Source organism: Oncorhynchus tshawytscha, linkage group LG05 (assembly GCF_018296145.1).
Source record: "Oncorhynchus tshawytscha isolate Ot180627B linkage group LG05, Otsh_v2.0, whole genome shotgun sequence".
NCBI lineage: Eukaryota > Metazoa > Chordata > Actinopteri > Salmoniformes > Salmonidae > Oncorhynchus > Oncorhynchus tshawytscha.
The window spans coordinates 9,915,304-9,941,798 of NC_056433.1; the positions used below are offsets into that span (position 1 = coordinate 9,915,304).

A 26,495-nucleotide genomic window follows, 5' to 3' on the forward strand; every position below is an offset into this window, starting at 1 on the left:
GTCCAGCAGAGGACAACTCTGACTCTCCCTACATTTTTCACTCACTTTTTTTCTCGCTGACATCTTGTGATGAAACTCGCGGTAATGGCAACAGATTAGAATTTTAGTCCATGGCATTACCTTGTCCATTTAGAACTGTTCTGGTTGAAGATAATGCTCTTTCCCATGTGTTGTAATTGTTTTGAGTAGTTGAGAATGTAAATATCGTCTGCCTTACCTGCATGCAGATCTGAAGTCTGCATTGTTTTGTTCCTGTCGCTAGATGTAATGTGAAATTGCATTGTTTTGTGTGTTTGCTGCATGACTGCCTGTTGAAAGAACACAAGAGCGCCCCCTGCATGGTGGTGAGGTGTAAATGCATGAATGATGTTAAAATGACTTGAGAATCTGTCAGCACTGACTCCTTGTGTTGTGACTCTGATGTTGTACCATGTAAGATCTTCACAGGTAGACGTCTGAACAGGGTGACCCAGTACACACATTTGATCTTGTTACATATTCAGTCACACTGATGCATTCATGTAAAACTCACTTCTGCCGAGACACACTCCTCTAACTACACATACCCACACTCACCCTCCATCCCCCACCCACACTCACCCTCCATCCCCCACCCACACTCACCCTCCATCCCCCACCCACCCTCCATCTCCCATTACCACATCTCTAACTAACTCTCCTCTTTCCCCTGTCCTCTGTGCTCACCTCCTCTCTATCCCCTCCTCTCCCCTTCTCTCCTCTTCCCCCTGGCAGTCGCAACATGTCAGGTGATCAGAAGGAGGACCAGCAGCAGCTCCAGCAGCATCCTCAGCCCCCTCACGGCCAACACCCCAAGGACACCAAGCCGCGCTCCCTCCGCTTCACCTGGAGCATGAAGACTACATCGTCCATGGAGCCCCACGACATGATGCGCGAGATCCGCAAGGTGCTGGACGCCAACAACTGCGACTACGAGCAGCGCGAGCGTTTCCTGCTGCTGTGCGTGCACGGAGACGGCCACGCTGAGAGCCTGGTCCAGTGGGAGATGGAGGTGTGCAAGCTACCGCGCCTCTCGCTCAACGGTGTGCGCTTCAAGCGGATCTCGGGCACGTCCATCGCCTTCAAGAACATAGCGTCCAAAATTGCCAACGAACTCAAATTGTAGGTCCTCCTAGGGATATGGGGGGTGTTTACCACGCAGGTAAAATATTGCGGTTCAAAACTGACTAAAGCAACGTAAAGTGGGGAAAGAAAGCATTTTGAAATGGACTTGAGTCGAGTCGAATCTGAACGAGCTGTACAGTCGTTATAAAAAATTAAAAAACTTAAGTAGCAGATCTACGGATTTCCTCCGAGACACTTACAAAGTATGTATTGAAAACGATGTATAGCTTTAGGCAATAATTTCCTGTGTCTTTGGAGCATTATCCTTATTATTAATATTATTATTATTATTATTGATGATGTAACAGGTGGTCTTGAGCTGTCGGGAACGTTGGTCTGACATTGACATGTTCTTTGGGTCTTGTTTTATTGATGAATGCACTATTGCATTGTCTCCTTTGTGGCTCTGGAAAATACCTCTCAAATGGGAGTTTAAACTCATACAAGGGAGGGAGAGAAGTGGAGGAGGAACACAAAAACTGACCCCCTCCCACTGTTACAAGTACCCAGAATTCCTCTTGCAAGGTGAATATGGCTGCCAGATATGACTGGTTGGAATAGTTAGGCTTGCTAATAGGGCTGCCAGATATGACTGGTTGGATAGCCTAGCTAATTGCACAACAAGTGACTGTATTATTGTTAGCACTGTCAAACTGATTTTGACAGTCAATTGCGCTCTCTCCCATTTACTTAACCAACCTCTACACATACACACAGACTTTCATTCTATGATTTGAAGCCGTTGATCATCAGTGTTCATCTGTGTGGTTACAGTATAAATGCAATGTATGGACTCAGCTGGTCAAGCCCCTGCTGTATGGGGTCACCCAACCCAGAGAGCAGGGGCTGGAGGAGGCCGGCGCCGTGACAACGCACTTTGGCAGACCCCTGCTTCAAAACAGGGGAATGTTGCCAAGTATCATGGGACTTTGATTAATTTGCTACAAAAAAAAAGTATTCACAGAAATAGGGAAGATTTCCCTTCCTGGTGTATATGAATATTTAGTGGTTTTTCCTTTGATGTTGTTCCATTTTTTTTTTTTTTTTTTTACGGTTCTCTTCTCAGATGTTACTGAAATGCCCCCGCTATCTGGTCCCGCCCACCCGGGCCCACGGGCTGAGTCAGATGTGGTCGGCCATTCCTGGGACACAAAAGTTCAAAGTTCAACCATGGCTGTTTTCAGGCCTCCAGTATTCACTCCCATCCTCATATAAACGTTGGCACTATTTGAATTTTTTTTCTGGAATGTAAATAATGTACCTCAGTTTGGCAACAGCTGTATAATGATATACTTCCCCTTTTCTGTTATGAGACGGGAGCTGTGGAATTAACGTTAACTCATTCGTCCCTGGTTAACCAGTGTCTCCATTAAAACACCTTAAAAATGACCAGCCTCTGTCTGCCTGAGTTTATTTTCAACTTCAACTGTTTTGGATTCTACTCCCACGTGGGAAACCTAACGTGACTGCATGTTGACTCTACAAGTCACTTTCTGAATATAACCGTCTGGAGTATTCTCTCTTGCAAAATAGATGTTATGACAATAACACAAACCTTTTTATATATACAGTATATCCATATTTGTCTCTATTGCAGAAAGTACCTTCGTTGTTACATTACTCACTAGACATCACTGACACGGAAAAGGCATTAAATCTACATGGGACTCGAAATAGAATGCCTACTGCTCTCAGCTTTCAGTGATCTGGATAATCATGTCTCAAATCTACTGTACTGTAGATCTATACTGCACAAAAATATATAAATGCAATATCTAACAATTTAAACGATTTTACTGAGTTACAGTTCATATAAGGAAATCAGTCAATTGAAATACATCCCTTAGAACCTAATCTATGGATTTCACATGACTGGGCAGGTGCGCAGCCCTGGGTGGTCCTGGGAGGGCATAGGCCAACCCACTGGGGAGCCAAGCCCAGCCAATCAGAATGAGTTTTTCCCCACAAAAGGGCTTTATTACAGGCAGACAGAAATACTCCTCAGTTGTCCGAGGTGGCTGGTCTCAGACGATCTCGCAGGTGAGGAAGCCAGATGTGGAGGTCCTGGGCTGGGATGGTTACACGTGGTCCGTGGTTGTGAGGCTGGTTAGACATACTGCCTTATTCTCTAAACGATGTTGGAGGCGGCTTATGGTAGAGAAATTAACATTGAATTATCTGGCAACAGCTCTGGTGGACATTCCTGCAGTCAGCATGCCAATTACACACTTCCTCAAAACTTGAGACATCTGTGGTATTGTGTTGCGTGACAACTGCACATTTTTGTCCCCCGCACAAGGTGCACCTGTGTAATGATCATGCTGTTAAATCGGCTTCTTGATATGCCACATCTGTCAGGTAGATGGATTATCTTGGCAAAGGGGAAATGCTCACTAACTGGGATGTAAACACATTTGTGCTCAAAACATTTGATTGAAATAAGCTTTTTTGTGCATATGGAAAATTTGGGGCATCTGTTATTTCATCTCATGAAACACGGGACCATATTTTTTGTTCAGTATGTGTCACTCATTTATTTAGATCAGTGTTCAAGGGCATAACTCTGTATGGTAGGTCTCTGGCCCTGTCTGACTGATGGTAGGTCTCTGACTGTGTTTACACAGGAAGCCCAATTCTGATATTTTGCCCAATTAGTGGGAAAAAAACATAGTTGTCTGTGTTCTAGCATGACTCTAGTGGAGCGTGTCCATGTCCCCTTTTACAGCTCAATACTGTTTTCTGTGGCGGCAGGTAGCCGAGTGGTTAGTGTAACCGAAAGGTTGCTGGATCGAATCCCTGAGCTGACAAGGTAACAATCTGTCGTTCTGCCCCTGAACAAGGCAAGTTAACCCACTGTTCCCCGGTAGGCTGTCATTGTAATAAGAATTTGTTCTTAACTGACTTGCCTAGTTAAAGGTAAAAAAAATAAGGGTTCCTTCTATCGTTGAGTGAAATGTGCTCACACTACCACGCCTACCTGTTATGTTAATGAACCGGTGTCTTAATACTTTGGCTACAGCTAGCGGTCTGAGTGGGAAGGTAGTGTTGACTTCCCCTCAGGATCCTCAGGGATTCGATCCAGCAACCTTTCGGTTACACTAACCACTCGGCTACCTGCCGCAACAGAAAACAGTATTGAGCTGTAAAAGGGGACATGAACACGCTCCACTAGAGTCATGCTAGAACACAGACAACTGTTTTTCCCACTAATTGGGCAAAATATCAGAATGGGACCACTAGATGTCACTATGACAGGGGTCTCCAACTGGACCTGACGCTCCATTCAATCACATCCACAAGTGGCTCCTGGCATTATACCTGAAGTGGACATTGCCATTGGCTGCACTAAGAGAAATCCCATGCAGCCTTGTTTACAAGTTTGAAAACTGGAATGTGAGATATAGCCTAATCTGCTCCTCATAAGTGAGAGGTCTTCCTGATGAGCAAGCGCAGCTGCTCATCAATTTGACAGCAAGGTTATACCTTCGACACTGCCAAAACAGCTATACGGGTGTCCTCCATCACTGGTTAACGTTTGATCTGATTCAATCTAGGCCAAACGTTCCTTTTTTGCCCCTAAAACTACACAGTTGAGTAGTTCTAGGGCAAAAACCAAACGTGCACCCCTTGGGATCCTGATCTAGGCTTAGTGGTCCAGACTGTCCACCCCTAAAACTGCACAGCTGAGTAGTTCTAGGGCAAAAACCAAATGTCCAGACTGTCCAAAGGCAATTAGTTGGTGTGAAACAATGTATAGGCTATAAAAGCCAAGTAAAGATGAAGCCAAGATCTTGAACTCGTCTGAGGACAAATTTGATGAAATTACACAGACCCTGAGGTTCATGTGCATCTAATCTCAATGGATACCAGCGGAATCTTGAGCACAAGTGCTGGCGTCTGGGATTAATAACAAGCCTTAACGAACAATCGTCAGTTCAAACAAAGCATTGACCCTACCGCTGTTTGAAAACCTGACGGATGGGGCTGAAGAGGACCATACATGATAGCAAAATTATATTTAACGGTTGAGGCTAGACAGTTTTATATTTGGGGTTCTGATGGGGTATGACAGTTGAACTACACTCATGAGGCATTAGTACATGCTTGTCAAGAATCAATTGGTATATTCAAATTTAGAAATCATTGCCCTGTTTAGGAATGAGAAAAGGAATACTATGAAAAGAATCATACCATTGTGCTCTACTGCATAATTCTATTGAATCAAGACCTGGGTTAAAGTGTTTGTGAGAGCCTGCCTGGAGTGCCGTATGGGTAAGATTCAGTTTGACTATTCTATTGGTCAATTGAGACAGGCAAGCTCAATCAAGCTGAGAGCGCATTTGAAATTATTTCGTGATGCGAGCTGCCAAACATGTCTCTTGCTCAAAAAATCATCATGACAAACACGCAACAAGCACATTCCATGGGGCAAAGAATTTTATTTCAAGTTAAGATCCATCCAATATTTTGCAACAAGACAGCATTTGAGATCCAAAATCCTTCATCACACAGATGGAAGACTTGTCTAACTTTAGTGCCACTAAACGCATTGGGCGGAGTGTATTTCCTTGATGTAGTTAAGATTATTGTTTTTTGACAAGGGGGGGGGGTAATTGGTGAGAGGGAGAGATGAGAGAAGAGGTCATAAGGTTCTAGAGTGAACACGTTCACTTCTGGTCGGGCATCAGGTCGTCGAAGGACTGGCCGCCCTCTAGACGCTTCTCCATCTCGACGAGGGTCTTGACGCCGTCGACAACCATCTGCACCAGCTCCACCTCAGAGAAGCCCAGACGATCGGCGTTGGAGATGTCGAAGACGCCACCTACTGCTGCAGTGTCCACGCCGCCTGAGGAGGAAGAACCAAAATGTACATGTTCAGTACCAAAGACAATGATGGCGGTGGATAAGACGAGAAGTGCCAGGCCAAACCTGCTCCTGGAGAACCACTGGGCATGCAGGTTAGGGCATGAGGAGCAGCTACTTAGCCAAAACACAACTAGGGCTGGAACGTAGCTCCCCAGGAGCTTAGTGAGACTAGACAATACTCCGGGATGCGCTGGACGCTCGCTTAAAGCCAATAACTGCAAGAAGGCATCCCCCCTCTACAGTCCCTAAACGAGTTGAGGGGGGTGTTATATGTACGTACCTGTGCCACGCTTCTGCAGCCTCAACCTCTTGAGGATCTCGCCAAACTTCTCGTGCTTGCTGACGTTGGGCAGCTTGACGTGCACGCCGGCGCGCAGCCCTGTGCCCAGGTTGGAGGGACAGGTGAGCACGTAACCCAGGTGCTCGTTCCACATGAACTCATGACCCTTGTCCTTGAACAGGCTCTCGATCTGTAGGGGTCAGGGCGAAGACTGACTTATGTGGCACCATGGTGTTGAGAAAGCAACTGCAGTGTAGGGACTTTCTAGTTTGAATGTTTTAAAAAACGTAACATCCTTTTTGGGACAGTTTTACATTTTAAGTAGACTCCTAAATGGAATAAACCCCAAAGCGGTGGTGTGCTATAAACATTTCTTTGAATGTTAGGTGTCGTTCAATGTTATACAATTGTGTGCCTTTGACTGGATTTTGAAATCCTTGAGTCGCACGTCACACACACCTTTGTGAGGCCTGTGCAGAAACGGTGGAACACCTCCTTCATGTTGCCACCCTTCTGCATAGAGATGACCCGTAGATGGTCTTCCTCGTTCACCCACACCAGGAAGGTCTTGCCATCGTTGTGCCTGTCAAAAAAAATTGGTTCACCGTCAGTTGGAAGGAGACACCGTTAACCATTACGATCAGGTTCATTCTCACTGAAGGCACCCTCCAGTTGGTACACTGGTGTAGGGTAAGTTGTTCATAGACACTGATCGTGGGTATAAATATATATTTTCCCCACTAATGGTTATGGTTAGGATGGAGGAGTGAAGCTGATCATAGATCTGTACCTAGCGGAAACTTTACACCAGAGCTTCCTTTAATTCACCACAACAAAGAACAAACTTTGTATCACCATTTGGGAAAATTCCTCAGTCTTTTTCACATATGGAATGTGGATTGAAATGTTCCAAAAATGGGGCCTACTGTGACAATAACAGCATTGAAGCAGTCAGCTAACTACCCTCCATTTTATCTACCACCATGAAAGAAAGGAAGCCATTTTGGACAGGGGGGAAACTACATGGAGAAAACTCTAGGGCTGGAGCGGGAGGGGGACATACCAGATGCCCCTGCCATCGGGCCAGTCTCGGCCCATCCCGGACGCCAGCAGCAGGGGGGAAACAGGTTTGTCAAACAGGAAGTGGTCATCGATCAGCTGTTGCTGCTCGTCGTCTGTCATGTTCTTCAGGGCGTAATACTGGCCATTGAGGTCCCCATCCAGTGATGCTAGACCTGAAAAAACATGCTAATATTAGTAAAACTACTTTGACTACTTTTCATGTAGGCTTCCTTGTCAGCAACTAAAGCAACCTACAAATTTGTAAGAATTAGACAAATCAAGTGGTCATTTGTGCACATTTGTCAATGATTCCATCATATAAAACATACAGAATAAGTAAGTCTCAACCGATGCCAGTCAGCAGCAAGCCAATTCAAGTGGTATAATTTCAATAGGAGGATTAAACTGGAGTTCCACTTGGTGCTGCCAGGGGGCAGCTGTGGCACACAAACAAGGTCCTGCAGCGTGACTCAAGGAATTAGAGGAGAGGGGCTCGGTTACGTACTTTCGATGGCCATGTTCTCAATGGCGCGTCGCTCCCCACGGCTGCAGTGTGGGGGGAGGCAGAAGCCACGGACGCTCCTACCAGTTCTCACTCTAGAGCTCAGGACGTAGTTGGGGTCCAGGTCATCCCCACCCTAACAAAACAATGGCAAGAGCCGCATTAGCATGAAAGCTAACAGGTATGCATTTGATATTGACTGTATAAACCAGGATTGGGGTACAGGGTGTTTTGAAAATAATGGGTCATGTGGCCAGTTTGACCAGTATGGATTTCGTATTCCATTTCATATTGGTTTCCTGAACAGTGCTGACTACAGTCAATGACATGGACACATCGAGGCCTTCCCTTGGAGTTTGTAGGGGCCTATGTGGTGAGTCAAGGTGTGCAAGTGTGGAAACTGAGGCGAAGGTTGAATCCAAACTCACCCCCTTCCCCTCAGCTCTCCAGTTGCACATTCACATGTGCCTCTGCCAAAAGCTGAGGGAGGGAAAATGATCAATGGTGTAGGGGCTAATTAGACCGTCAGATAACCACCAACTGAGCCAACAAGGCTGCAGAGTGAAGTGCTACACCGACACAGTTGCAATATGTTTGGAGTTTGTAACAGATGAAAGACCTCCCAAATTAAATATTTAACTGTTCCTGAGGTTTGTTTATATATTGTAAAAATGACAGGAGGGATTTGCACATTTGAATTTCAGGCACGTTTACTATTGAAGAGTGGAACATGAATTGCATCATTCAAGTCACGTGTCCCGAAGTTAATGGGTTTATTGAGCCCCTCGCCACTCGAAGTCACCCTCTGAGTTTAGTCAGCAACACATGACAGAGGGCCCTCCGAGCAAGTTGGTAGGGGGTGTTTTGAGATTCACCGTGAGCGTGTGTGATGATTCGGCGTGGTGTGTATGTGTGTTCTTACCACAAGGTTGTCTGGGTTCAGGTCGGTCTTGTGTTTATCTGAGGGCTTGTATCCACCGTGGCGATCTTCGATGACGGGGTCCAGCAGCTCCTTGAACACCTCGTACGTCTCCTCATCTCCGGCCACACAGCCCACTGTCATGATGAAGGGGTGGCCTGAAATAGAATAGGGGGAAAAAGGGTGAAACTGGGCCTTTGGATACAAAATGACGATGCAAACAGTCGTGTCAACCCCAAGTGACGATTTCACTGACAAAAATGCAGTTGCATTGGTTTTGACAGTGTTTATATAAAATGGTCAGTTGTGCTTGCAGTCACATTGTTCTTAGTTCCAAAAATAACTTGCCACCCTCCTGTTAGAATAGCAATCTACAGTGAAGCCATTGGGCATTACTACACAGTGGTGATATTCATAATGTTGTACATGTCTAGGGTTATGAACACCAGTAAGGTTGCATAACGGTACTCATCTTCAGCTGTTTAATGCTTAGTTACGCTCTTATCCCCTAGTACAGCATCCAGTGTATCAAATATAAGGCCTACGTCAGGGTTCTTGGCCCACCAAGTTGTCAATAAGCAATTTATAAAAACACTTAATTAACTGCCTTTTTCGTCAGCATGCTAGTCTAGCTAATGCTAAACTTCCGGCAGCAACGCAACACTAGGCGTCTCATTTTTCATGGAATTCAATGGGCCGCTTTAGCATCAGCTAGCTTAGCATGCTGACAAGAAAGGCAGTTTAATTAAAATAGTTTATAAAATGCAGAAACTTTCAACTGTAAATGGCTTTAAGGGAACTTAATATAAAGTGTTAACAGGAAAACTGTTGAAGTTGTCCCACATAAAATACGTATTCCAATATAATCAAGGTCTGAAATTATGTTTGTCTAAATACTATCCATTTAGGCTTCTGGCAGTTAATTGGCAGTGTACTAATTAGTTATTTTCAAGCCCCCCTCCCCGTCCAGTCGCAAAAAATATGATCAGCCTGCGGCTGAATATAATTGGTCCCTGGTCTACATGATAATGCAGGGTTTAAAGAGACATGACTCTACAACCTTGGAATCGAGGGGAATAAAATGCTAGAGCTCAACCTTGTCTGTAAGGTCACTTGCTCAGCCATGGTTTGATGTAGACAACTAATGGCTTTGACCTTGCTCAGCGAAGGTTGTTGAAGCTGCTGTAATAAATTGTTAAAATAAAAATAGGCCTAATGCAGGTATACTTCCCTTAGGAGATTAAAAAGGCAATCTGCAGTGGTATATCCACTTTCTGTAACTATTGAATATAACTTAATGCCTCATGAGCTTAGTTCAACCGTCGTACCCGATCAGAAACCAAAATATAAGCATATATATATATATATATATCTTTTTTAAAGTTTACCAAAACAGGGACAGGAAAAACCCTATTGTTTCAACTGCTACTACTAGACAGGGCAAAATAATTACGCTTTCCTTTTACAGAACATTGCATTAGTGGCCACAGAACATGCCTTTGGCAACAAGATCACCTTTTCAACAGCAGAGGTTTCTTATAAGGTACATGATTGACATTGCAGCATCCAAGCCCCGGATGAGTGGGTGGACTATAAATACAGCCCTCCCATTTTCTACTGCACTTCACATCGAAACTGCACGACAGACATCTTGAGACAAAAGTCGATTTTAAAAAAACACTGCTATTTACCTGGGTTATCAACCCCAGTTTGAATGACATCATCCACTGTAAATCCACTTGGAGTTTCCTTGTCCCGCAAGTTGGAGTACATCTCTGGAGTGAGCACCTTGGCCATGTGGTTGTTATGCTGGCTCAGGTCGGGGTACTCCTGCTCCGCGGAGTAGTTCATCTTCAGCTTGTTGTGGGTGTTACCGAAAGGCATGATTTCTTTGACCTGTGAGCAAGGATGAACAATGTAATGTTAGTGGCCAAAATAGCCTACCCGGAAAATGAAATCGCTTAGTTTAACGCTGCAATATATAACTTTTTGGGTGACCCGAGTTAGACTTGCTTTTCTCGTTGAAAGCTAGTCTAAACCGTAGCTCTGACCTACGTGCGCTATTTATAGGCTTCCCGTTCTTAATGAAATATGCAAAAATGAAACCTTTTTACACCAGCTTCAAAAAGGTTTAATCAAAATATATTTTCACAGCGGTTTTGATAGGTGCAATGATCGCTAGTTTTGTCAAACTGATATTAGGTGGACTGAGTTTTAGCAACCAGGTAATTGCAGCGCGATTTCTGCATAGTGTACCTTTAGTAAAAACGTTGAATAGTTTGTTGCATGAATTTTAGTTCAGCTAGTAATTTGACATTTTGCAGTAGCTTGTTGGTAGTTGAACTAAATTAAAATCTTGGTAGTGTTTTCAGTAGTTCTGTTTTACATGTACTGGTTTCGTTAACTACTGGAACTACACTCTTCCTGGGAAACTAAATGGGTGAAGTAAGCAAGCATTTCCTTTTTCGGCATCACACCTGCTTAATTCTCATTTGTTTAATAGGCTAAAATGCACATTCTATTAACAGAATGTGAACTATTCTTGCAAATTGTAGTCTTGACACTTCAGATTTAAATAATGTATTACTTTTTTTTTAAAGTAACTTTAGTTTAACTTTTTTATTAAGGGTAGCTTTCCACTGCTTGAATACACGTTCCACTTCATTGCAATTAAATTGGGTTGAACTAATGTGGAAGAGATGTCCAGTGGGTTTCGTGTAGCGTAACTTCTTCCAGTGTGACGTAATTGGTCGTTTGGTAAACTACATTTTTAAAGTAGCTTCCTCACACTGACGGATTAATGCACTCGTAAAACACACGGTGCAAAGAGGTAACAAAAAAAGCCAACAATTTGCATCCCCTTTCCTCATCATCCGAGATGGTATCCACGCAAACTACCCTCCGTGCCCAGATATAGCAACTGTTCATTTCCCTAGAATGTCAAATCTACAACAAATATAATGGATGGATTAAAATGCATGCAGTCAACCATGTTTTAATCCAAATATGTAGGCTACAGTGGACCTTGGATGGAAGCCCTCGACCGAATGCGTAATGCGCAGTACCAGATAATAAGACCTTGCAGATAGAAGATGCTGCAAGGTCGTTCGATGTCGACGTAAACTGCTACCGGTAACGGAAAATACAACCCTTGTATACAAGACTGAGGCAATTTTATCCAAGATATTATTTTACAGTTCGATATAAAAGACCTTCACTTTTTTTTTTTATTCATGTGAAACCAAATCACTGACGTCTCCAAATGTCAAGGGTGAACGCGCTTTCCCGATATGTTGTCTTACAATACCCAAGTCTTTGTTCAAACAAAATTATTCTCTTTTTTTTTTTTGTTGCCTTCGTCATAATATTTAAACACATGTATTAAATACAAAGCACATTCGACGCACTATAACAACGGCACACATATGACATTCTTATACATAGCTGTATTTCTACACATCAACAAAAATATCTATCCTACCTTAGGACGTTTTTCTTTGGGAAAGACACAAAATCCCTTTCAACAAGGAACGATCACACCAACGCTTATACTGGTGTCCAGAACTAAGCCGCTTTGCTAGGTTTTATATGCCACAGGAGCTCTCTTCTGATTGGTTACTATTTAGAGTCCCATTCATTCTATTGGAGAAGGAATAACGCAATTGCATATAGCGACAGTGCTGCAATTTAACATCCGAAGACCTCTCAGGTCACGTGGTGCTTTCCTTGACAGCTCTCTTGATTGACAGCAGTTGGAGAGACTTGTATGGTAGCAGTGTCTACATAAAATGTATCTGCACTGGAAATGATATTGATATGCTCCTAGTAAGCCTGAATGTCTCCACACACAGAACAACAAGCACTGCCTTTCTCATGTAGCAATGCCATAAACACTACATGACCAAAAGTATGTGGACACCTGCTTGTCGAACACCTCATTACAAAATCATGGGCATTAATATGGAGTTGTTTCCCCCTTTTCTGCTATTAACAGTCTCCACTCTTTTGGGAAAGCTTTCCACTAGATGTTGGAACATTGCTGCAGGGACTTGCTACCATTCAGCCACAAGAGCATTAGTGAGGTCGGGCACTGATGTTGGGCGATTAGGCCTGGCTCGCAGTTGGGGTTCCAATTCATCACAAAGGTGTTAGATGGGGTTGAGGACAGGGCTCTGTGCAGGCCAGTCAAGTTCTTCCACACCAATCTCGAACAATGGACCTTTGTGCACGGGGCATTGTCATGCTGAAACAAACTGACTTGTTGGAAAGGTGACATCCTATGACAGTGCCACATTGAAAGTCACTGAGCTCTTTAGTAAGGCGATTCTATTTTCAATGTTTTCTATGGAGATTGCACGGCTGTGTGCTCGATTTTATACACCTGTCAGCAATGGGTGTGGCTGTAATAGCAGAATCCACTCATTTGAAGGTGTGTCCACACACTTGTGTAGTGTTAGGGCAAAAACCAAAACGTGCACCCAGGGCGGGCCCCAGGACAGAGTTTGGGAGACCCAGGTTATTGATAGATATTAATTATTTTATATTTTCATATTCCAGTTTGTGCTTTTGCGTGGCTCGTTTGAGATTACATTTTTAGCATGCTAGCAAATACCCATAGACTTCCAGTCATTGCGCTAATGCAAGTTAGCGATTGCTCTAGAGCTTGTTAGCAACTTCCTTCAAACTGCACGCAGAGACATAAAAATGGTATCCCGAATTTCATCTGAATCTGGGGAAGTAGACATAGGGCCTCATTGCCAAAATCCCAAAGTCTCCCTCGAACAACGTGTGTGGGTAGGCCTATGATAAAAATGATAAACTGAGGTAACACATTAGAGTTGATGCTGCACAGTTGCCTTCCCCTGAAGGGAGCATTTCTATGAGGCCTAAATATAACATCGTGTTGATGTCTGCGTGGAGATTTTCATTAAGATGAGTCTCTGAAGTTCTAGCCTACTGTTGTATTGTGCTCTCCATTTATCTGAGACAGCAACAATCCAGAAAGACTCAGCATCACTGAAGTAATTCAACAAGAATCCATAGAATCCAATCTTTATATTGATTATCCTGTGTTCAATTGTGTTTTTTGTTGTTGTCGTCGTGTTTGAATCTCCCAAATGAGTAGTGATTGTTTTGTGACATCATCGTTGGAGTGCCGTGCCGCCGTTTCTGCTGTCCTTTTGTCCAGCTAAATGGCCAAACAGATGAACTACGCATCTGACTGAATGTGATTCTACCTTAACATCAGTAGTTCCATAATGGTTAATGAAGTTGTTATCAATCATTCAACTGACTGCAGTACTACAATACTCATGTGACCACACCTGTTTACCTGTCAACTTAGAGGGAAATTTCACCACGGCTCTATTTTACTGTATATGCCCATTAATATGTTATTAACATATCATATGTGTCAGACACATTTAGAATTTTTTTCACTACACACAAATACGAGAGTTTCGGCATCTCCCGGGTAGAAACGGGCCATCTACATTTGCTGGCCGTAAGCCAAATATCCAGAATTCATAGCGATTTCAGGACGTAGTACCGCACTGGTGAAGGTGGATCCAGTTGATGGAGAAATATCAAAATGTCTGTGCTTGTAGCCAGCACTTTCAGCCGGAGGATGTTGAAATGGACTTGAAGTCTCAACTGATGGGGTTGCCAGGTCGTCGAACGTTGAAAAGTGAAAATGTTTCCTTTTGCTTCAAAGAACTAGCTAGCTAACTACATTTGTTTATCTACACCTAAATCTAGCTAGCTAGCTTTAATAATACACTGGCTAGACATTCCAAAGCTAATCAATGTAATTAGCCAGCCGCTATCTGGCGATGTGATTTGGAACTTTGCAAGATAACCTTTGCTTCGTTAGGTTACGTTAGTTAACCGTTAGCTAGCTAACTATCTAACGCAGAGACCATGTGTTCTATTTAGTCTGATACTGACTATGTGTTCTATTTAGTCTGATACTGACTATGTGTTCTATTTAGAGTCTGATACTGACTATGTGTTCTATTTAGAGTCTGATACTGACTATGTGTTCTATTTAGAGTCTGATACTGACTATGTGTTCTATTTAGAGTCTGATACTGACTATGTGTTCTATTTAGAGTCTGATACTGACTATGTGTTCTATTTAGAGTCTGATACTGACTATGTGTTCTATTTAGAGTCTGATACTGACTATGTGTTCTATTTAGAGTCTGATACTGACTATGTGTTCTATTTAGAGTCTGATACTGACTATGTGTTCTATTTAGAGTCTGATACTGACTATGTGTTCTATTTAGAGTCTGATACTGACTATGTGTTCTATTTAGAGTCTGATACTGACTATGTGTTCTATTTAGAGTCTGATACTGACTATGTGTTCTATTTAGAGTCTAATACTGACTATGTGTTCTATTTAGAGTCTAATACTGACTATGTGTTCTATTTAGAGTCTGATACTGACTATGTGTTCTATTTAGAGTCTGATACTGACTATGTGTTCTATTTAGTCTGATACTGACTATGTGTTTGTTCTATTTAGAGTCTGATACTGACTATGTGTTTGTTCTATTTAGAGTCTGATCCCATCAACATCAAGCTCAGCACCAGGAACTAGTGTATGTCACCATCTAAAATCTACTCAATCTTTCCATGACTCCATGAGGAGCAAATAAATATACTGGAGCTAGGCATATACATGGTCAGTGTTTTGTTGTCATAGTTGGTGTGTTTACAAGTAGGCTACAACTTCTGCTGTAGTTTTCTCTGTATTGTGGAGGCTTAGTTGATTGTTCATGCATGGCTTGAAGTATACATTGGAGAAAGCAGAGGTATTATGGACACTCTTACTGACAGATGTAGCTGCTTCGCGTGATGTATTGTTGTCTCTACCTTCTAGCCCTTGGTGCTGTTGCCGGTGCCCAATAGTGTTTGTACCATGTTTTGTGCTGCTACCATGTTGGGCTGCTGCCATGTTGTGTTGCTACCATGTTGTTGTCATGTTGTGTTGCTACCATGCTGTGTTTTCATGTGTTCCTGCCATGCTATGTTGTTGTCTTAGGTCTCACTTTATGTAGTGTTGTAGTGTCTCTCTTGTCATGATGTGTGTTTTGTCCTATATTTTAATTTTAATCCCAGCCCCCATCCCAACAGGAGGCCTTTTGCCTTTTGGTAGGCTGTCATTGTAAATTTGTTCTTAACTGACTTGCCTAGTTAAATAAAGGTTCAATTAAACATAAAAAAATGAGTAAGGCGGGGACAGTATAGGTGATTGACTGTTGTCTGTTGGGAGTGGGCATTGTGTGTGAAGGTTAGTATGCATGATGTATTGACATGAGGCGATGGGTGGATATAGTATCTTGTTTGAGTGTGTATTGATGAAGACAAAGTAGTAAAATGTTGGCTAATCACTGAATTCTGGTCCTTTCCGAATACAGCCTGAGTAGTCCTATGACTCCATTAGGTTGAATGTCTGCCTATAACCAGCCTGAGTAGGCCTGTAACTCCATTAGGTTGAATGTGATAGTCTGTCTATAACCAGCCTGAGTAGAACTATAACTCCATTAGGTTGAATGTGATAGTCTGACTATAACCAGCCTGAGTAGGCCTATAACTCCATTAGGTTGAATGTCTGCCTATAACCAGCCTGAGTAGGCCTATAACTCCATTAGGTTGAATGTGATTGTCTGTCTATAACCAGCATGAGTAGGCCTATAACTCCATTAGGTAGAATGTGATAGTCTGCCTATAACCTGCCTGAGTAGGCCTATAACTCCATTAGGTTGAATGTCTGCCTATAACCAGCATGAGTAGGCCTATAACTCCATTAGGTAGAATGTGATAGTCTGCCTATAACCTGCCTGAGTAGGCCTATAACTCCATTAGGTTGAATGTGATAGTCTGTCTATAACCAGCATGAGTAGGCCTATAACTCCATTAGGTAGAATGTGATAGTCTGCCTATAACCTGCCTGAGTAGGCCTGTAACTCCATTAGGTTGAATGTGATAGTCTGCCTATAACCATTCCTATTCTATTCAGTTTAGAGAAATGCGCCAAATTAGAAATGGGCTATAAATGCGATACATTTCTGTTGAATTTGGAAAAATCCACCTGCACTCGGCCCCGCCCCACCTACTCAGCCAGTCAGGAGCCGCTGCTGCGTTGCGGCCGTGGCATACTGCATACTTTTACTAAACAGTACATGCTCAATAGTACGTGACGATGAATACAAAGTATGCAGTTTAAGTATGTACTACACCAATATAGGTATTTGGACACCGCGACTGTGTCCTGCCGATTAATCCTTCTGCTGCTGCTGAGGACGATGACCTTGACACCAGCTTTAGTAACACAGAGCCTGTAGACCCATTGGATGAAAGCTTTCCGCCTGGAACAAGCTCAAGCTCAACATCATCTGACTCGGAAACAAGCCAGGACAGCCAAAGGTATTTATGAAATCACAAAACCCTCTTGAGAAAACAAAATCACCCAATATTCTGAACTGTCTACAAACCAAGAGCTCCTCAAACTGTTCACACCCAGTGTAGTCAGTTCTTTAGGCATGGACAAAAGAGGTTGTTAGTATACTCCTCTAGCCTCTTCACTCAATGTTGGAAGTGATTGTCTACTCAAGACAACAATACACTAGACTGTCTACAAGTCAAGCCCCCCTCAAACTTTTCACATCTTTGCTAACAGCCCATCTCAATGCCGCATTTTTTATTTTTTTATTTTACCTTTATTTAACTAGGCAAGTCAGTTAAGAACAAATTCTTATTTTCAATGACAGCCTAGGAACAGTGGGTTAACTGCCTGTTCAGGGGCAGAACGACAGACTTGCCAGCTCGGGAGTTTTGAACTTGCAACCTTCCGGTTGCTAGTCTAACCACCACTCTAACCACTAGGCTACCCAGCCGCCCCATCATTAACTCTGAGTGTAACAGAACATACCAGTCTACTGTACCCTATTTCTGTTTACAGATTAACATGGTTTCTTTTATAATTACACATCCTCATGAACAGTCTTCATGTTTTACACATCCTCATTATGAGTATTTTTGTCTTTCCATGAGACTAGCAGTAGAAACAAATCTTCTGCAAGAAGTCGAAGCAGTGGGTGGTGAAGAACGTGTACAAGTCCAGAACTCACCATTTCAGGAAGAGGCCTGTCCACCTGGCTGAGGAGCACAGAAAGGACCCCAAACCCAACATCGCTACAGCGCCAAAGCCTGCTAAACCAGCTGACATTACCCGACACAAGAAGAGGTTCACCAGCTGAAGAACATTCTGGAACCTGCCTGGAACGTTCAACCGACACAACATCCATATTCAGTTAAACTGATGTTGTAGTATAATATACTAGTATGCTCACAACTGCATTGTGGTCTAGATATTGCTAGCTGTTGTACATAAAGTATGTACAGTATATAATGGTGTTTAATAAAATGTTTTATATAATTATTTACAAGTGTACTGACAAGTGACTAAATGATTCCAGCTGCATCAGAAACCAATAAACTGGTGACTTCAACTTCTGGATCAATTCATTGTGATATTCATGAAATGTATTTGCATAAACTAGCTACAATCTTACTGCTAATACAAATTATGCAGGGAGTTGATGTATCATTTCAACTTTTATTTATTGGTAAGTAAACATGTTTCAATTAAACAGTATATTAGTCTGTCAATATAGCAACTAAGTAGACATGACTTGTATTCAAGGCAAAGTTTACTGGGTCTGGCTCTGACTTTACACAGCAGTATGCAGGAAGAGTTATGGCAATGTATGACATGTATTCAGTAGAATTAAAATATAGTACTAACGCCTCTATTGAACAAGGACAACCATATCTCGGTGCAAGCATGATCATGCAATCAGCGAAACAGAAAGGCCACAATAATTGCTACAAAACATGACTCCATTCATTTTTAGATCAGACAGCAGGCTCAATCAACCGATGATGTCATTGGTTGAACTCTCCCAGTGCCAGAATGAAAAAATACAGCGAAATTGCATAATTATCTCTGAAACACCCTCTCATCCCTCAGAATGATCTCCGAAACACCCTCTCATCCCTCAGAATTATCTCTGAAACACCCTCTCATCCCTCAGAATTATCTTTAAAACACCCTCTCCCTCAGAATTATCTCTGAAACACCCTTTCATAATTATGTAGGGAGACTGAAAAAACACCCCAAATAGTATCTAGCGGTGAAGTTTGCCTTTAACCAAAAGCTAATCTCTTGATTGGTGTTGTTGTTGTAGCCCGTACATATAACCCACTGAGCACAAACTGGTTGAATCAACGTTGGGTCTACGTCGTAATGAAAAAATCAATGTGATGATGTTGAATCAATGTGAAAAACTGATTGGTTGTGAAACTGATATTTTTTTATTTTTATACATGGTGCATGCTGATTTCAGATTGAATTCACATTGATTAACCAAATGTTAATCAAAACTAGACGTTGAAATTACGTCTGTGCCCAGTGGGTTACCACTACTGTTTGTGGCAGATGCTAAGATGCTCACTGAACGGGTTTTGTTTTTGCGTCAAAGATCCTGAGTGAAGGTGTTAACTAGATGTAGGTGACTGTATATGTGTATTTCTGGGTGACTGTATATGTGTATTTCTGGGTGACTGTATATGTGTATTTCTGGGTGACTGTATATGTGTATTTCTGGGTGACTGTATATGTGTATTTCTGGGTGACTGTATATGTCTGGGTATATGTGTATTTCTGGGTGACTGTATGTGTATTTCTGGGTGATTGTATGTATGTGTATTTCTGGGTGACTGTATATGTGTATTTCTGGGTGACTGTATATGTGTATTTCTGGGTGACTGTATATGTGTATTTCTGGGTGACTGTATATATGTGTATTTCTGGGTGACTGTATATGTGTATTTCTGGGTGACTGTATATGTGTATTTCTGGGTGACTGTATATGTGTATTTCTGGGTGACTGTATATGTATTTCTGGGTGACTGTATATGTGTATTTCTGGGTGACTGTATATGTGTATTTCTGGGTGACTGTATATGTGTATTTCTGGGTGACTGTATATGTGTATTTCTGGGTGACTTATATATTTCTGTGTATTTCTGGGTGACTGTATATGTGTATTTCTGGGTGACTGTATATGTGTATTTCTGGGTGACTGTATATGTGTATTTCTGGTGACTGTATTTTTCTGGGTGACTGTATATGTGTATTTCTGGGTGACTTATATGTGGTGACTGTATATATTTCTGGGTGACTGTATTTCTGGGTGACTGTATATGTGTATTTCTGTATTTCTGGGTGACTGACTGTATATGTATTTCTGGGTGACTATATTTTCTGGGTGACTGTATATGTGACTGTATTTCTGGGTGACTGTATGTGTATTTCTGTACTGTATATCTGGGTGACTGTATATGTGTATTTCTGGGTGACTGATATGTGTATTTCTGTGTATGTATTCTGGGTGATGTATATACATTTCTGGGTGACTGTATATGTGTATTTCTGGGTGACTGTATATGTGTATTTCTGGGTGATATATGTATTTCTGGGTGACTATGTGTATTTCTGGGTGACTGTATATGTGTATTTCTGGGTGACTGTATATGTGTATTTCTGGGTGACTGTATATGTGATTTCTGTGACTGTATATGTGTATTTCTGGGTGATATGTGTATTTCTGGGTGACTGTATATGTGTATTTCTGGGTGACTGTATATGTGTATTTCTGGGTGACTGTATATGTGTATTTCTGGGTGACTGTATATGTGTATTTCTGGGTGACTGTATATGTGTATTTCTGGGTGACTGTATATGTGTATTTCTGGGTGACTGTATATGTATTTCTGGGTGACTGGGTGACTATATGTATTTCTGGGTGACTGTATATGTGTATTTCTGGGTGACTGTATATGTGTATTTCTGGGTGACTGTATATGTGTATTTCTGGGTGACTGTATATGTGTATTTCTGGGTGACTGTATTTCTGGGTGATGTGTATTTCTGGGTGACTGTATATGTGTATTTCTGGGTGACTGTATATGTGTATTTCTGGGTGACTGTATATGTGTATTTCTGGGTGACTGTATATGTGTATTTCTGGGTGACTGTATATGTGTATTTCTGGGTGACTGTATATGTGTATTTCTGGGTGACTGTATATGTGTATTTCTGGGTGACTGTATATGTGTATTTCTGGGTGACTGTATATGTGTATTTCTGGGTGACTGGTGATTTCTGACTATATGTGTATTTCTGGGTGACTGTATATGTGTATTTCTGGGTGACTGTATATGTGTATTTCTGGGTGACTGTATATGTGTATTTCTGGGTGACTATATGTGTATTTCTGGGTGACTGTATATGTGTATTTCTGGGTGACTGTATATGTGTATTTCTGGGTGACTGTATATGTGTATTTCTGGGTGACTGTATATGTGTATTTCTGGGTGACTGTATATGTGTATTTCTGGGTGATTATATGTGTATTTCTGGGTGACTATATGTGTATTTCTGGGTGACTGTATATGTGTATTTCTGGGTGACTGTATATGTGTATTTCTGGGTGACTGTATATGTGTATTTCTGGGTGACTCTATGTGTATTTCTGGGTGACTATATGTGTGTTTCTGGGTGACTGTATCTGCCTGCCTCTGCAATAACAGTGGGATGGATATGGGCTCAGGACCAACGTGGCTCAACGTCTCGCAATGCTGCTAGACCAGGAAACAGCAGACAGAGGACATCAGATCACCCTGCTGCAGTGTGCCAGCAGAGGATGGCACAGAACTGGCCTCTAGTTCAAAGTATACATCGATCACCACAATCGAACCCTGGATGCTTTGGTACATACATAGAAGGCTAGGTTTGGGGGGTTAATGTGTCCGGTTAATGAGAAAATAGCATAGTTGGTTTGTTTTAACATTTCCATTTGGTTGTGAGATGACATTACAAAACAGTGTTTCCTGAAGATTATTAGAACGTGTACAGTCAAGCACGGTGTTGTGAAAACATTCAGACAGGTTCAAAAGGCAAACGTTTTCCTCGTGGCATTATGTCAGTGTTTCAGTGATGTTGTGAATTACCCTCACTTTTTCTTGTCTCTAGAAGGAACATTCTCAGAATGTCCCCAAACTGGACAAAACAAACGTTCTAAAAATGCTAATCTTAACCAACCAAGGAATATTCTGGAAACCTAAGCTTGGTTATTGCTGGAGCATTTTCGTAGTACTACCCTGTCACTGCACATAAATCCCCGTAATTTACTTGTCCAGCTTTCTCATCAGACATACGAGGAGAAAGACTCCCGAGTGGCGTGGCATTCTAAGGCACTGCATCATCACTACAGTTCCTGGTTCGAATCCAGGCTGTATCACATCTGGCTGTCCCATAGGGTGGCGCACAATTGGCCCAGCGTTGTCCAGGTTTGGCTGGGGTAGGCCGTTATTGTAAATAAGGATTTGTTCTTAACTGACTTGCCAGGTTAAATAAAAAAGGAATTCTCACTAAGCACCATTTTGTTGCAGTTCTGTCAGAGGTGACACGGGAAAACGTCAGCAGCGCAGGCATTTTGTGTTACTTCGCAGGCCCAGAGTCGCCCTTGGCTCCCTGTCTCTTACAGACAGACGTGTAGTTCTGAATATTCATGAGAAGGACGGACATTGGACAACGGCACAGCGGGAGAGAGCAGAGAGGCGAGAAGAAAGGTGGCGGAAGCTCAGCCAACACGCTATAATGTAAAGAGATACCAAACTCCCTTAAGTATCACTCCAGTTTGGTCTAGAACGGAGGAGGAGTGCTCTCTTCAAACAGCTGAAGAAGGGAAGGAAATTATGTTTCTTAGGAGATTAAAAGATGACAGTCGGTATTTGATTTTACACAATCCCAGAAGACTTTGTGATTGCAGTAGTTCCGTTGGTAGTTGAAATGGGAATTACAGGGTCGAAAGGGGGATGCGATGTTCCCAAATTCAGGTGTGTCATTGTGCTTACCTCAGTGTGGGGTGGTGTGAGGTATTGTTTTCCGTACTGATCTGGGTGACCCTGTACCACCCTGCAGTACCTCACTCCCATCTGATCATCGGTGAAACACATGTGTCTGACTAAGGTGCAAATTATTTTTTACAGATGCACTCTTATAACCCCATAATCACCTCTACCAAAAGGATCACTGCCCACATTCCCTGCCCCAAGTCATGTTTGTCGGCTAAACAATGTGCCAGAGCAACCTTAGTGGAATGGCTGCCACTCTAACGTTAAGAGAGGAATACTCTTTATCTCAGCCTGCAATACAGTGAAAGGTTACATTAAGATTGTCCCAGCAAAGAGGTATTACAAAACTGAAACGGGTTGCTTTTCAGATATAAACCCTCTTGTTGGCCCGTTTCAAGGGCTTCTTTTCAGTAATGACTACTATCCTTTCAAGGTAAGTTATCTCATCTCCTCCACTTAGTCTACATGGATACAGAAAGGAAGGGATTGGCCTGTACAGTACATAGCCTATCCCAGGATTCTCTGTGTAATCTAACACCAAGTGGTGTAGGACACCGAGCAGGAAGCTGTCATTGCCTGTCACCAATGTCACAGTACCTCAGGCTCACGCCACAAAAAACTCATAGCCGGTGACCATGTCGCACCACGCTACTTCCTCGTCACACCATCCCATGGGACCTTACATCTGGTGCAATGTCACACTTGCCATTGACCTGGGGCCTCATTTCTAACCGGTGTGTAAATGTAACACTAAATATCTGCGTATGCCAGTTCTGCAAAGACTGAGCCCACTCAACAATTGAGATTTATTAACTTTGGCGCACACCATAAATACACGTTTTCCGTTATAAGTCAGACTTGTCATGAAACTGTGCCCACGTTTTTTATTTTTTTTAAATTTGATTTCACCTTTATTTACCCAGGTAGGCTAGTTGAGAACAAGTTCTCATTTACAATTGCGACGAGCCAAGATAAAGCAAAGCAGTTCGACACATACAACGACACAGAGTTACACATGGAGTAAAACAAACACACAGTCAATAATCCAGTATAAACAAGTCTATATACGATGTGAGCAAATGAGGTGAGATAAGGGAGGTAAAGGCAAAAAAAGGCCATGGTGGCAAAGTAAATACAATATAGCAAGTAAAACACTGGAATGGTAGATTTGCAGTGGAAGAATGTGCAAAGTAGAAATAAAAATAATGGGGTGCAAAGGAGCTAAATAAATAAAATAAATACAATAGGGAAAGAGGTAGTTGTTTGGGCTAAATTATAGGTGGGCTATGTACAGGTGCAGTAATCTGTGAGCTGCTCTGACAGTTGGTGCTTAAAGCTAGTGAGGGAGATAAGTGTTTCCAGTTTCAGAGATTTTTGTAATTCGTTCCAGTCATTGGCAGCAGAGAACTGGAAGGAGAGGCGGCCAAAGAAAGAATTGGTTTTGGGGGTGACTAGAGAGATATACCTGCTGGAGCGCGTGCTACAGGTGGAAGATGCTATGGTGACCAGCGAGCTGAGATAACGGGGGACTTTACCTAGCAGGGTCTTGTAGATGACATGGAGCCAGTGGGTTTGGCGACGAGTATGAAGCGAGGGCCAGCCAACGAGAGCGTACAGGTCGCAATGGTGGGTAGTATATGGGGCTTTGGTGACAAAACGGATTGCACTGTGATAGACTGCATCCAATTTGTTGAGTAGGGTATTGGAGGCTATTTTGTAAATGACATCGCCGAAGTCGAGGATTGGTAGGATGGTCAGTTTTACAAGGGTATGTTTGGCAGCATGAGTGAAGGATGCTTTGTTGCGAAATAGGAAGCCAATTCTAGATTTAACTTTGGATTGGAGATGTTTGATGTGGGTCTGGAAGGAGAGTTTACAGTCTAACCAGACACCTAGGTATTTGTAGTTGTCCACGTATTCTAAGTCAGAACCGTCCAGAGTAGTGATGTTGGACAGGCGGGCAGGTGCAGGCAGCGATCGGTTGAAGAGCATGTATTTAGTTTTACTTGTATTTAAGAGCAATTGGAGGCCACGGAAGGAGAGTTGTATGGCATTGAAGCTTGCCTGGAGGGTTGTTAACACAGTGTCCAAAGAAGGGCCAGAAGTATACAGAATGGTGTCGTCTGCGTAGAGGTGGATCAGAGACTCACCAGCAGCAAGAGCGACATCATTGATGTATACAGAGAAAAGAGTCGGTCCAAGAATTGAACCCTGTGGCACCCCCATAGAGACTGCCAGAGGTCCGGACAGCAGACCCTCCGATTTGACACACTGAACTCTATCAGAGAAGTAGTTGGTGAACCAGGCGAGGCAATCATTGGAGAAACCAAGGCTGTCGAGTCTGCCGATGAGGATGTGGTGATTGACAGAGTCGAAAGCCTTGGCCAGATCAATGAATACGGCTGCACAGTAATGTTTCTTATCGATGGCGGTTAAGATATCGTTTAGGACCTTGAGCATGGCTGAGGTGCACCCATGACCAGCTCTGAAACCAGATTGCATAGCAGAGAAGGTATGGTGAGATTCGAAATGGTCGGTAATCTGTTTGTTGACTTGGCTTTCGAAGACCTTAGAAAGGCAGGGTAGGATATATATAGGTCTGTAGCAGTTTGGGTCAAGAGTGTCCCCCCCTTTGAAGAGGGGGATGACCGCAGCTGCTTTCCAATCTTTGGGAATCTCAGACGACACGAAAGAGAGGTTGAACAGGCTAGTAATAGGGGTGGCAACAATTTAGTCAGATAACATTATAACATTTCCCATCATTCACCTTTAATGGTCACAATTGTGCCCTTATTTGCTGTATACTTTGGAAGTATTAAAATTAGGCCAAGACAGTATCTAAGGAAATAGCCATGCAGGCTGAACTTGAGAGTTTGGCAGAAGGTTTTCTTTTGCAGTGTCATTTGCTGTATCTGACCATGTCTTAAAAACAAAAACAATTGTACAAGTGTACCAGATCGTTTGAATTCAATAATGTTTTGCATAAACTTTTTCCCAAACCTAAATATGCTGCAATGCCCGCAAATTCTGAAACATTATCTACTCTGATATTTGTTTTTACTACAGTAGGCTATACTTACAGTGGTATTCAATACATAATACCAACTGTCTGTTCACCTGTTAAATTCTACTGTATGTAACTCTCTCCCTTTCGAATGCACAAACTACAAATTATAATATCTAATAGGCACAATAAAGAGATGTGCATGTGTAACCGATGTGAAATGGCTAGCTAGTTAGCGGTGGTGCGCGCTAATAGCGTTTCAATCGGTGACGTCACTCGCTTTGAGACCTTGAAGTAGTGGTTCACCTTGCTCTGCAAGGGCCGCTGCTTTTGTGGAGTGATGGGTAACGATGCTTCGTGTCTGTCAGTTGTTGATGTTTGCAGAGGGTCCCTGGTTCGAGCCCAGGTTGGGGCGAGGAGAGGGACGGAAGCTATACTGTTACATTGGTGCCGTGACCCGGATCACTGGTTGCTGCGGAAAAGGAGGAGGTCCTAAGGGGGGTGAGTGTAACCGATGTGAAATGGCTAGCTAGTTAGCGGTAGTGCGCGCTAATAGCGTTTCAATCGGTGACGTCACTCGCTTTGAGACCTTGAAGTAGTGGTTCCCCTTGCTCTGCAAGGGCCGCGGCTTTTGTGGAGCGATGGGTAACGATGCTTTGTGAGTGTCAGTTGTTGATGTGTTCAGAGGGTCCCTGGTTCGGGCCGAGGAGAGGGACGGAAGCTATAC

At 42.7% G+C, this 26,495-nt stretch overlaps 2 protein-coding genes across 15 annotated transcripts in view; one reads left to right on the top strand and one right to left on the bottom strand.

The window, feature by feature from the left end:
* Nucleotides 1–2,532, top strand: part of LOC112249826 (MAP/microtubule affinity-regulating kinase 3-like) — a 117,736-nt gene extending 115,204 nt beyond the window's left edge. For 13 of the 14 annotated variants that reach the window (XM_042321441.1, XM_042321437.1, XM_042321440.1 and 10 more), the window contains one exon: nucleotides 754–2,532. In XM_042321441.1, coding sequence (XP_042177375.1) covers nucleotides 754–1,144 — 391 coding nt within the window. In that variant the 3' untranslated portion in view covers nucleotides 1,145–2,532. The remainder of the gene's footprint in view (nucleotides 1–753) is intronic. The other variant, XR_006083343.1, reaches the window with a different exon arrangement.
* Nucleotides 2,533–5,558: 3,026 nt separating this feature from the next.
* LOC112249895 (creatine kinase B-type) lies at nucleotides 5,559–12,407 on the bottom strand. The gene is made up of 8 exons (XM_042321451.1): nucleotides 12,254–12,407; nucleotides 10,464–10,668; nucleotides 8,776–8,930; nucleotides 7,857–7,989; nucleotides 7,353–7,524; nucleotides 6,749–6,872; nucleotides 6,290–6,479; nucleotides 5,559–5,989 (listed from the first exon to the last, which is right to left on the bottom strand). Exons 2-8 carry the CDS (start codon nucleotides 10,654–10,656, stop codon nucleotides 5,811–5,813), a joined length of 1,146 nt encoding a protein of 381 aa, XP_042177385.1. The 5' UTR covers nucleotides 10,657–10,668; nucleotides 12,254–12,407; the 3' UTR covers nucleotides 5,559–5,810.
* Between the last annotated feature and the right edge of the window lie 14,088 nt (nucleotides 12,408–26,495).

Excerpts from the sequence above, each read along its gene's own strand:
- LOC112249895 (XM_042321451.1), bottom strand. The coding sequence starts at position 10,656 with ATGCCTTTCGGTAACACCCACAACAAGCTGAAGATGAACTACTCCGCG. Across the intron at positions 7,990-8,775 it reads TGAACCCAGACAACCTTGTG|GGTGGGGATGACCTGGACCC; the intron begins GTAAGAACACAC and ends TTGTTTTGTTAG. Across the intron at positions 5,990-6,289 it reads GCTGCAGAAGCGTGGCACAG|GCGGCGTGGACACTGCAGCA; the intron begins GTACGTACATAT and ends CTTCCTCCTCAG.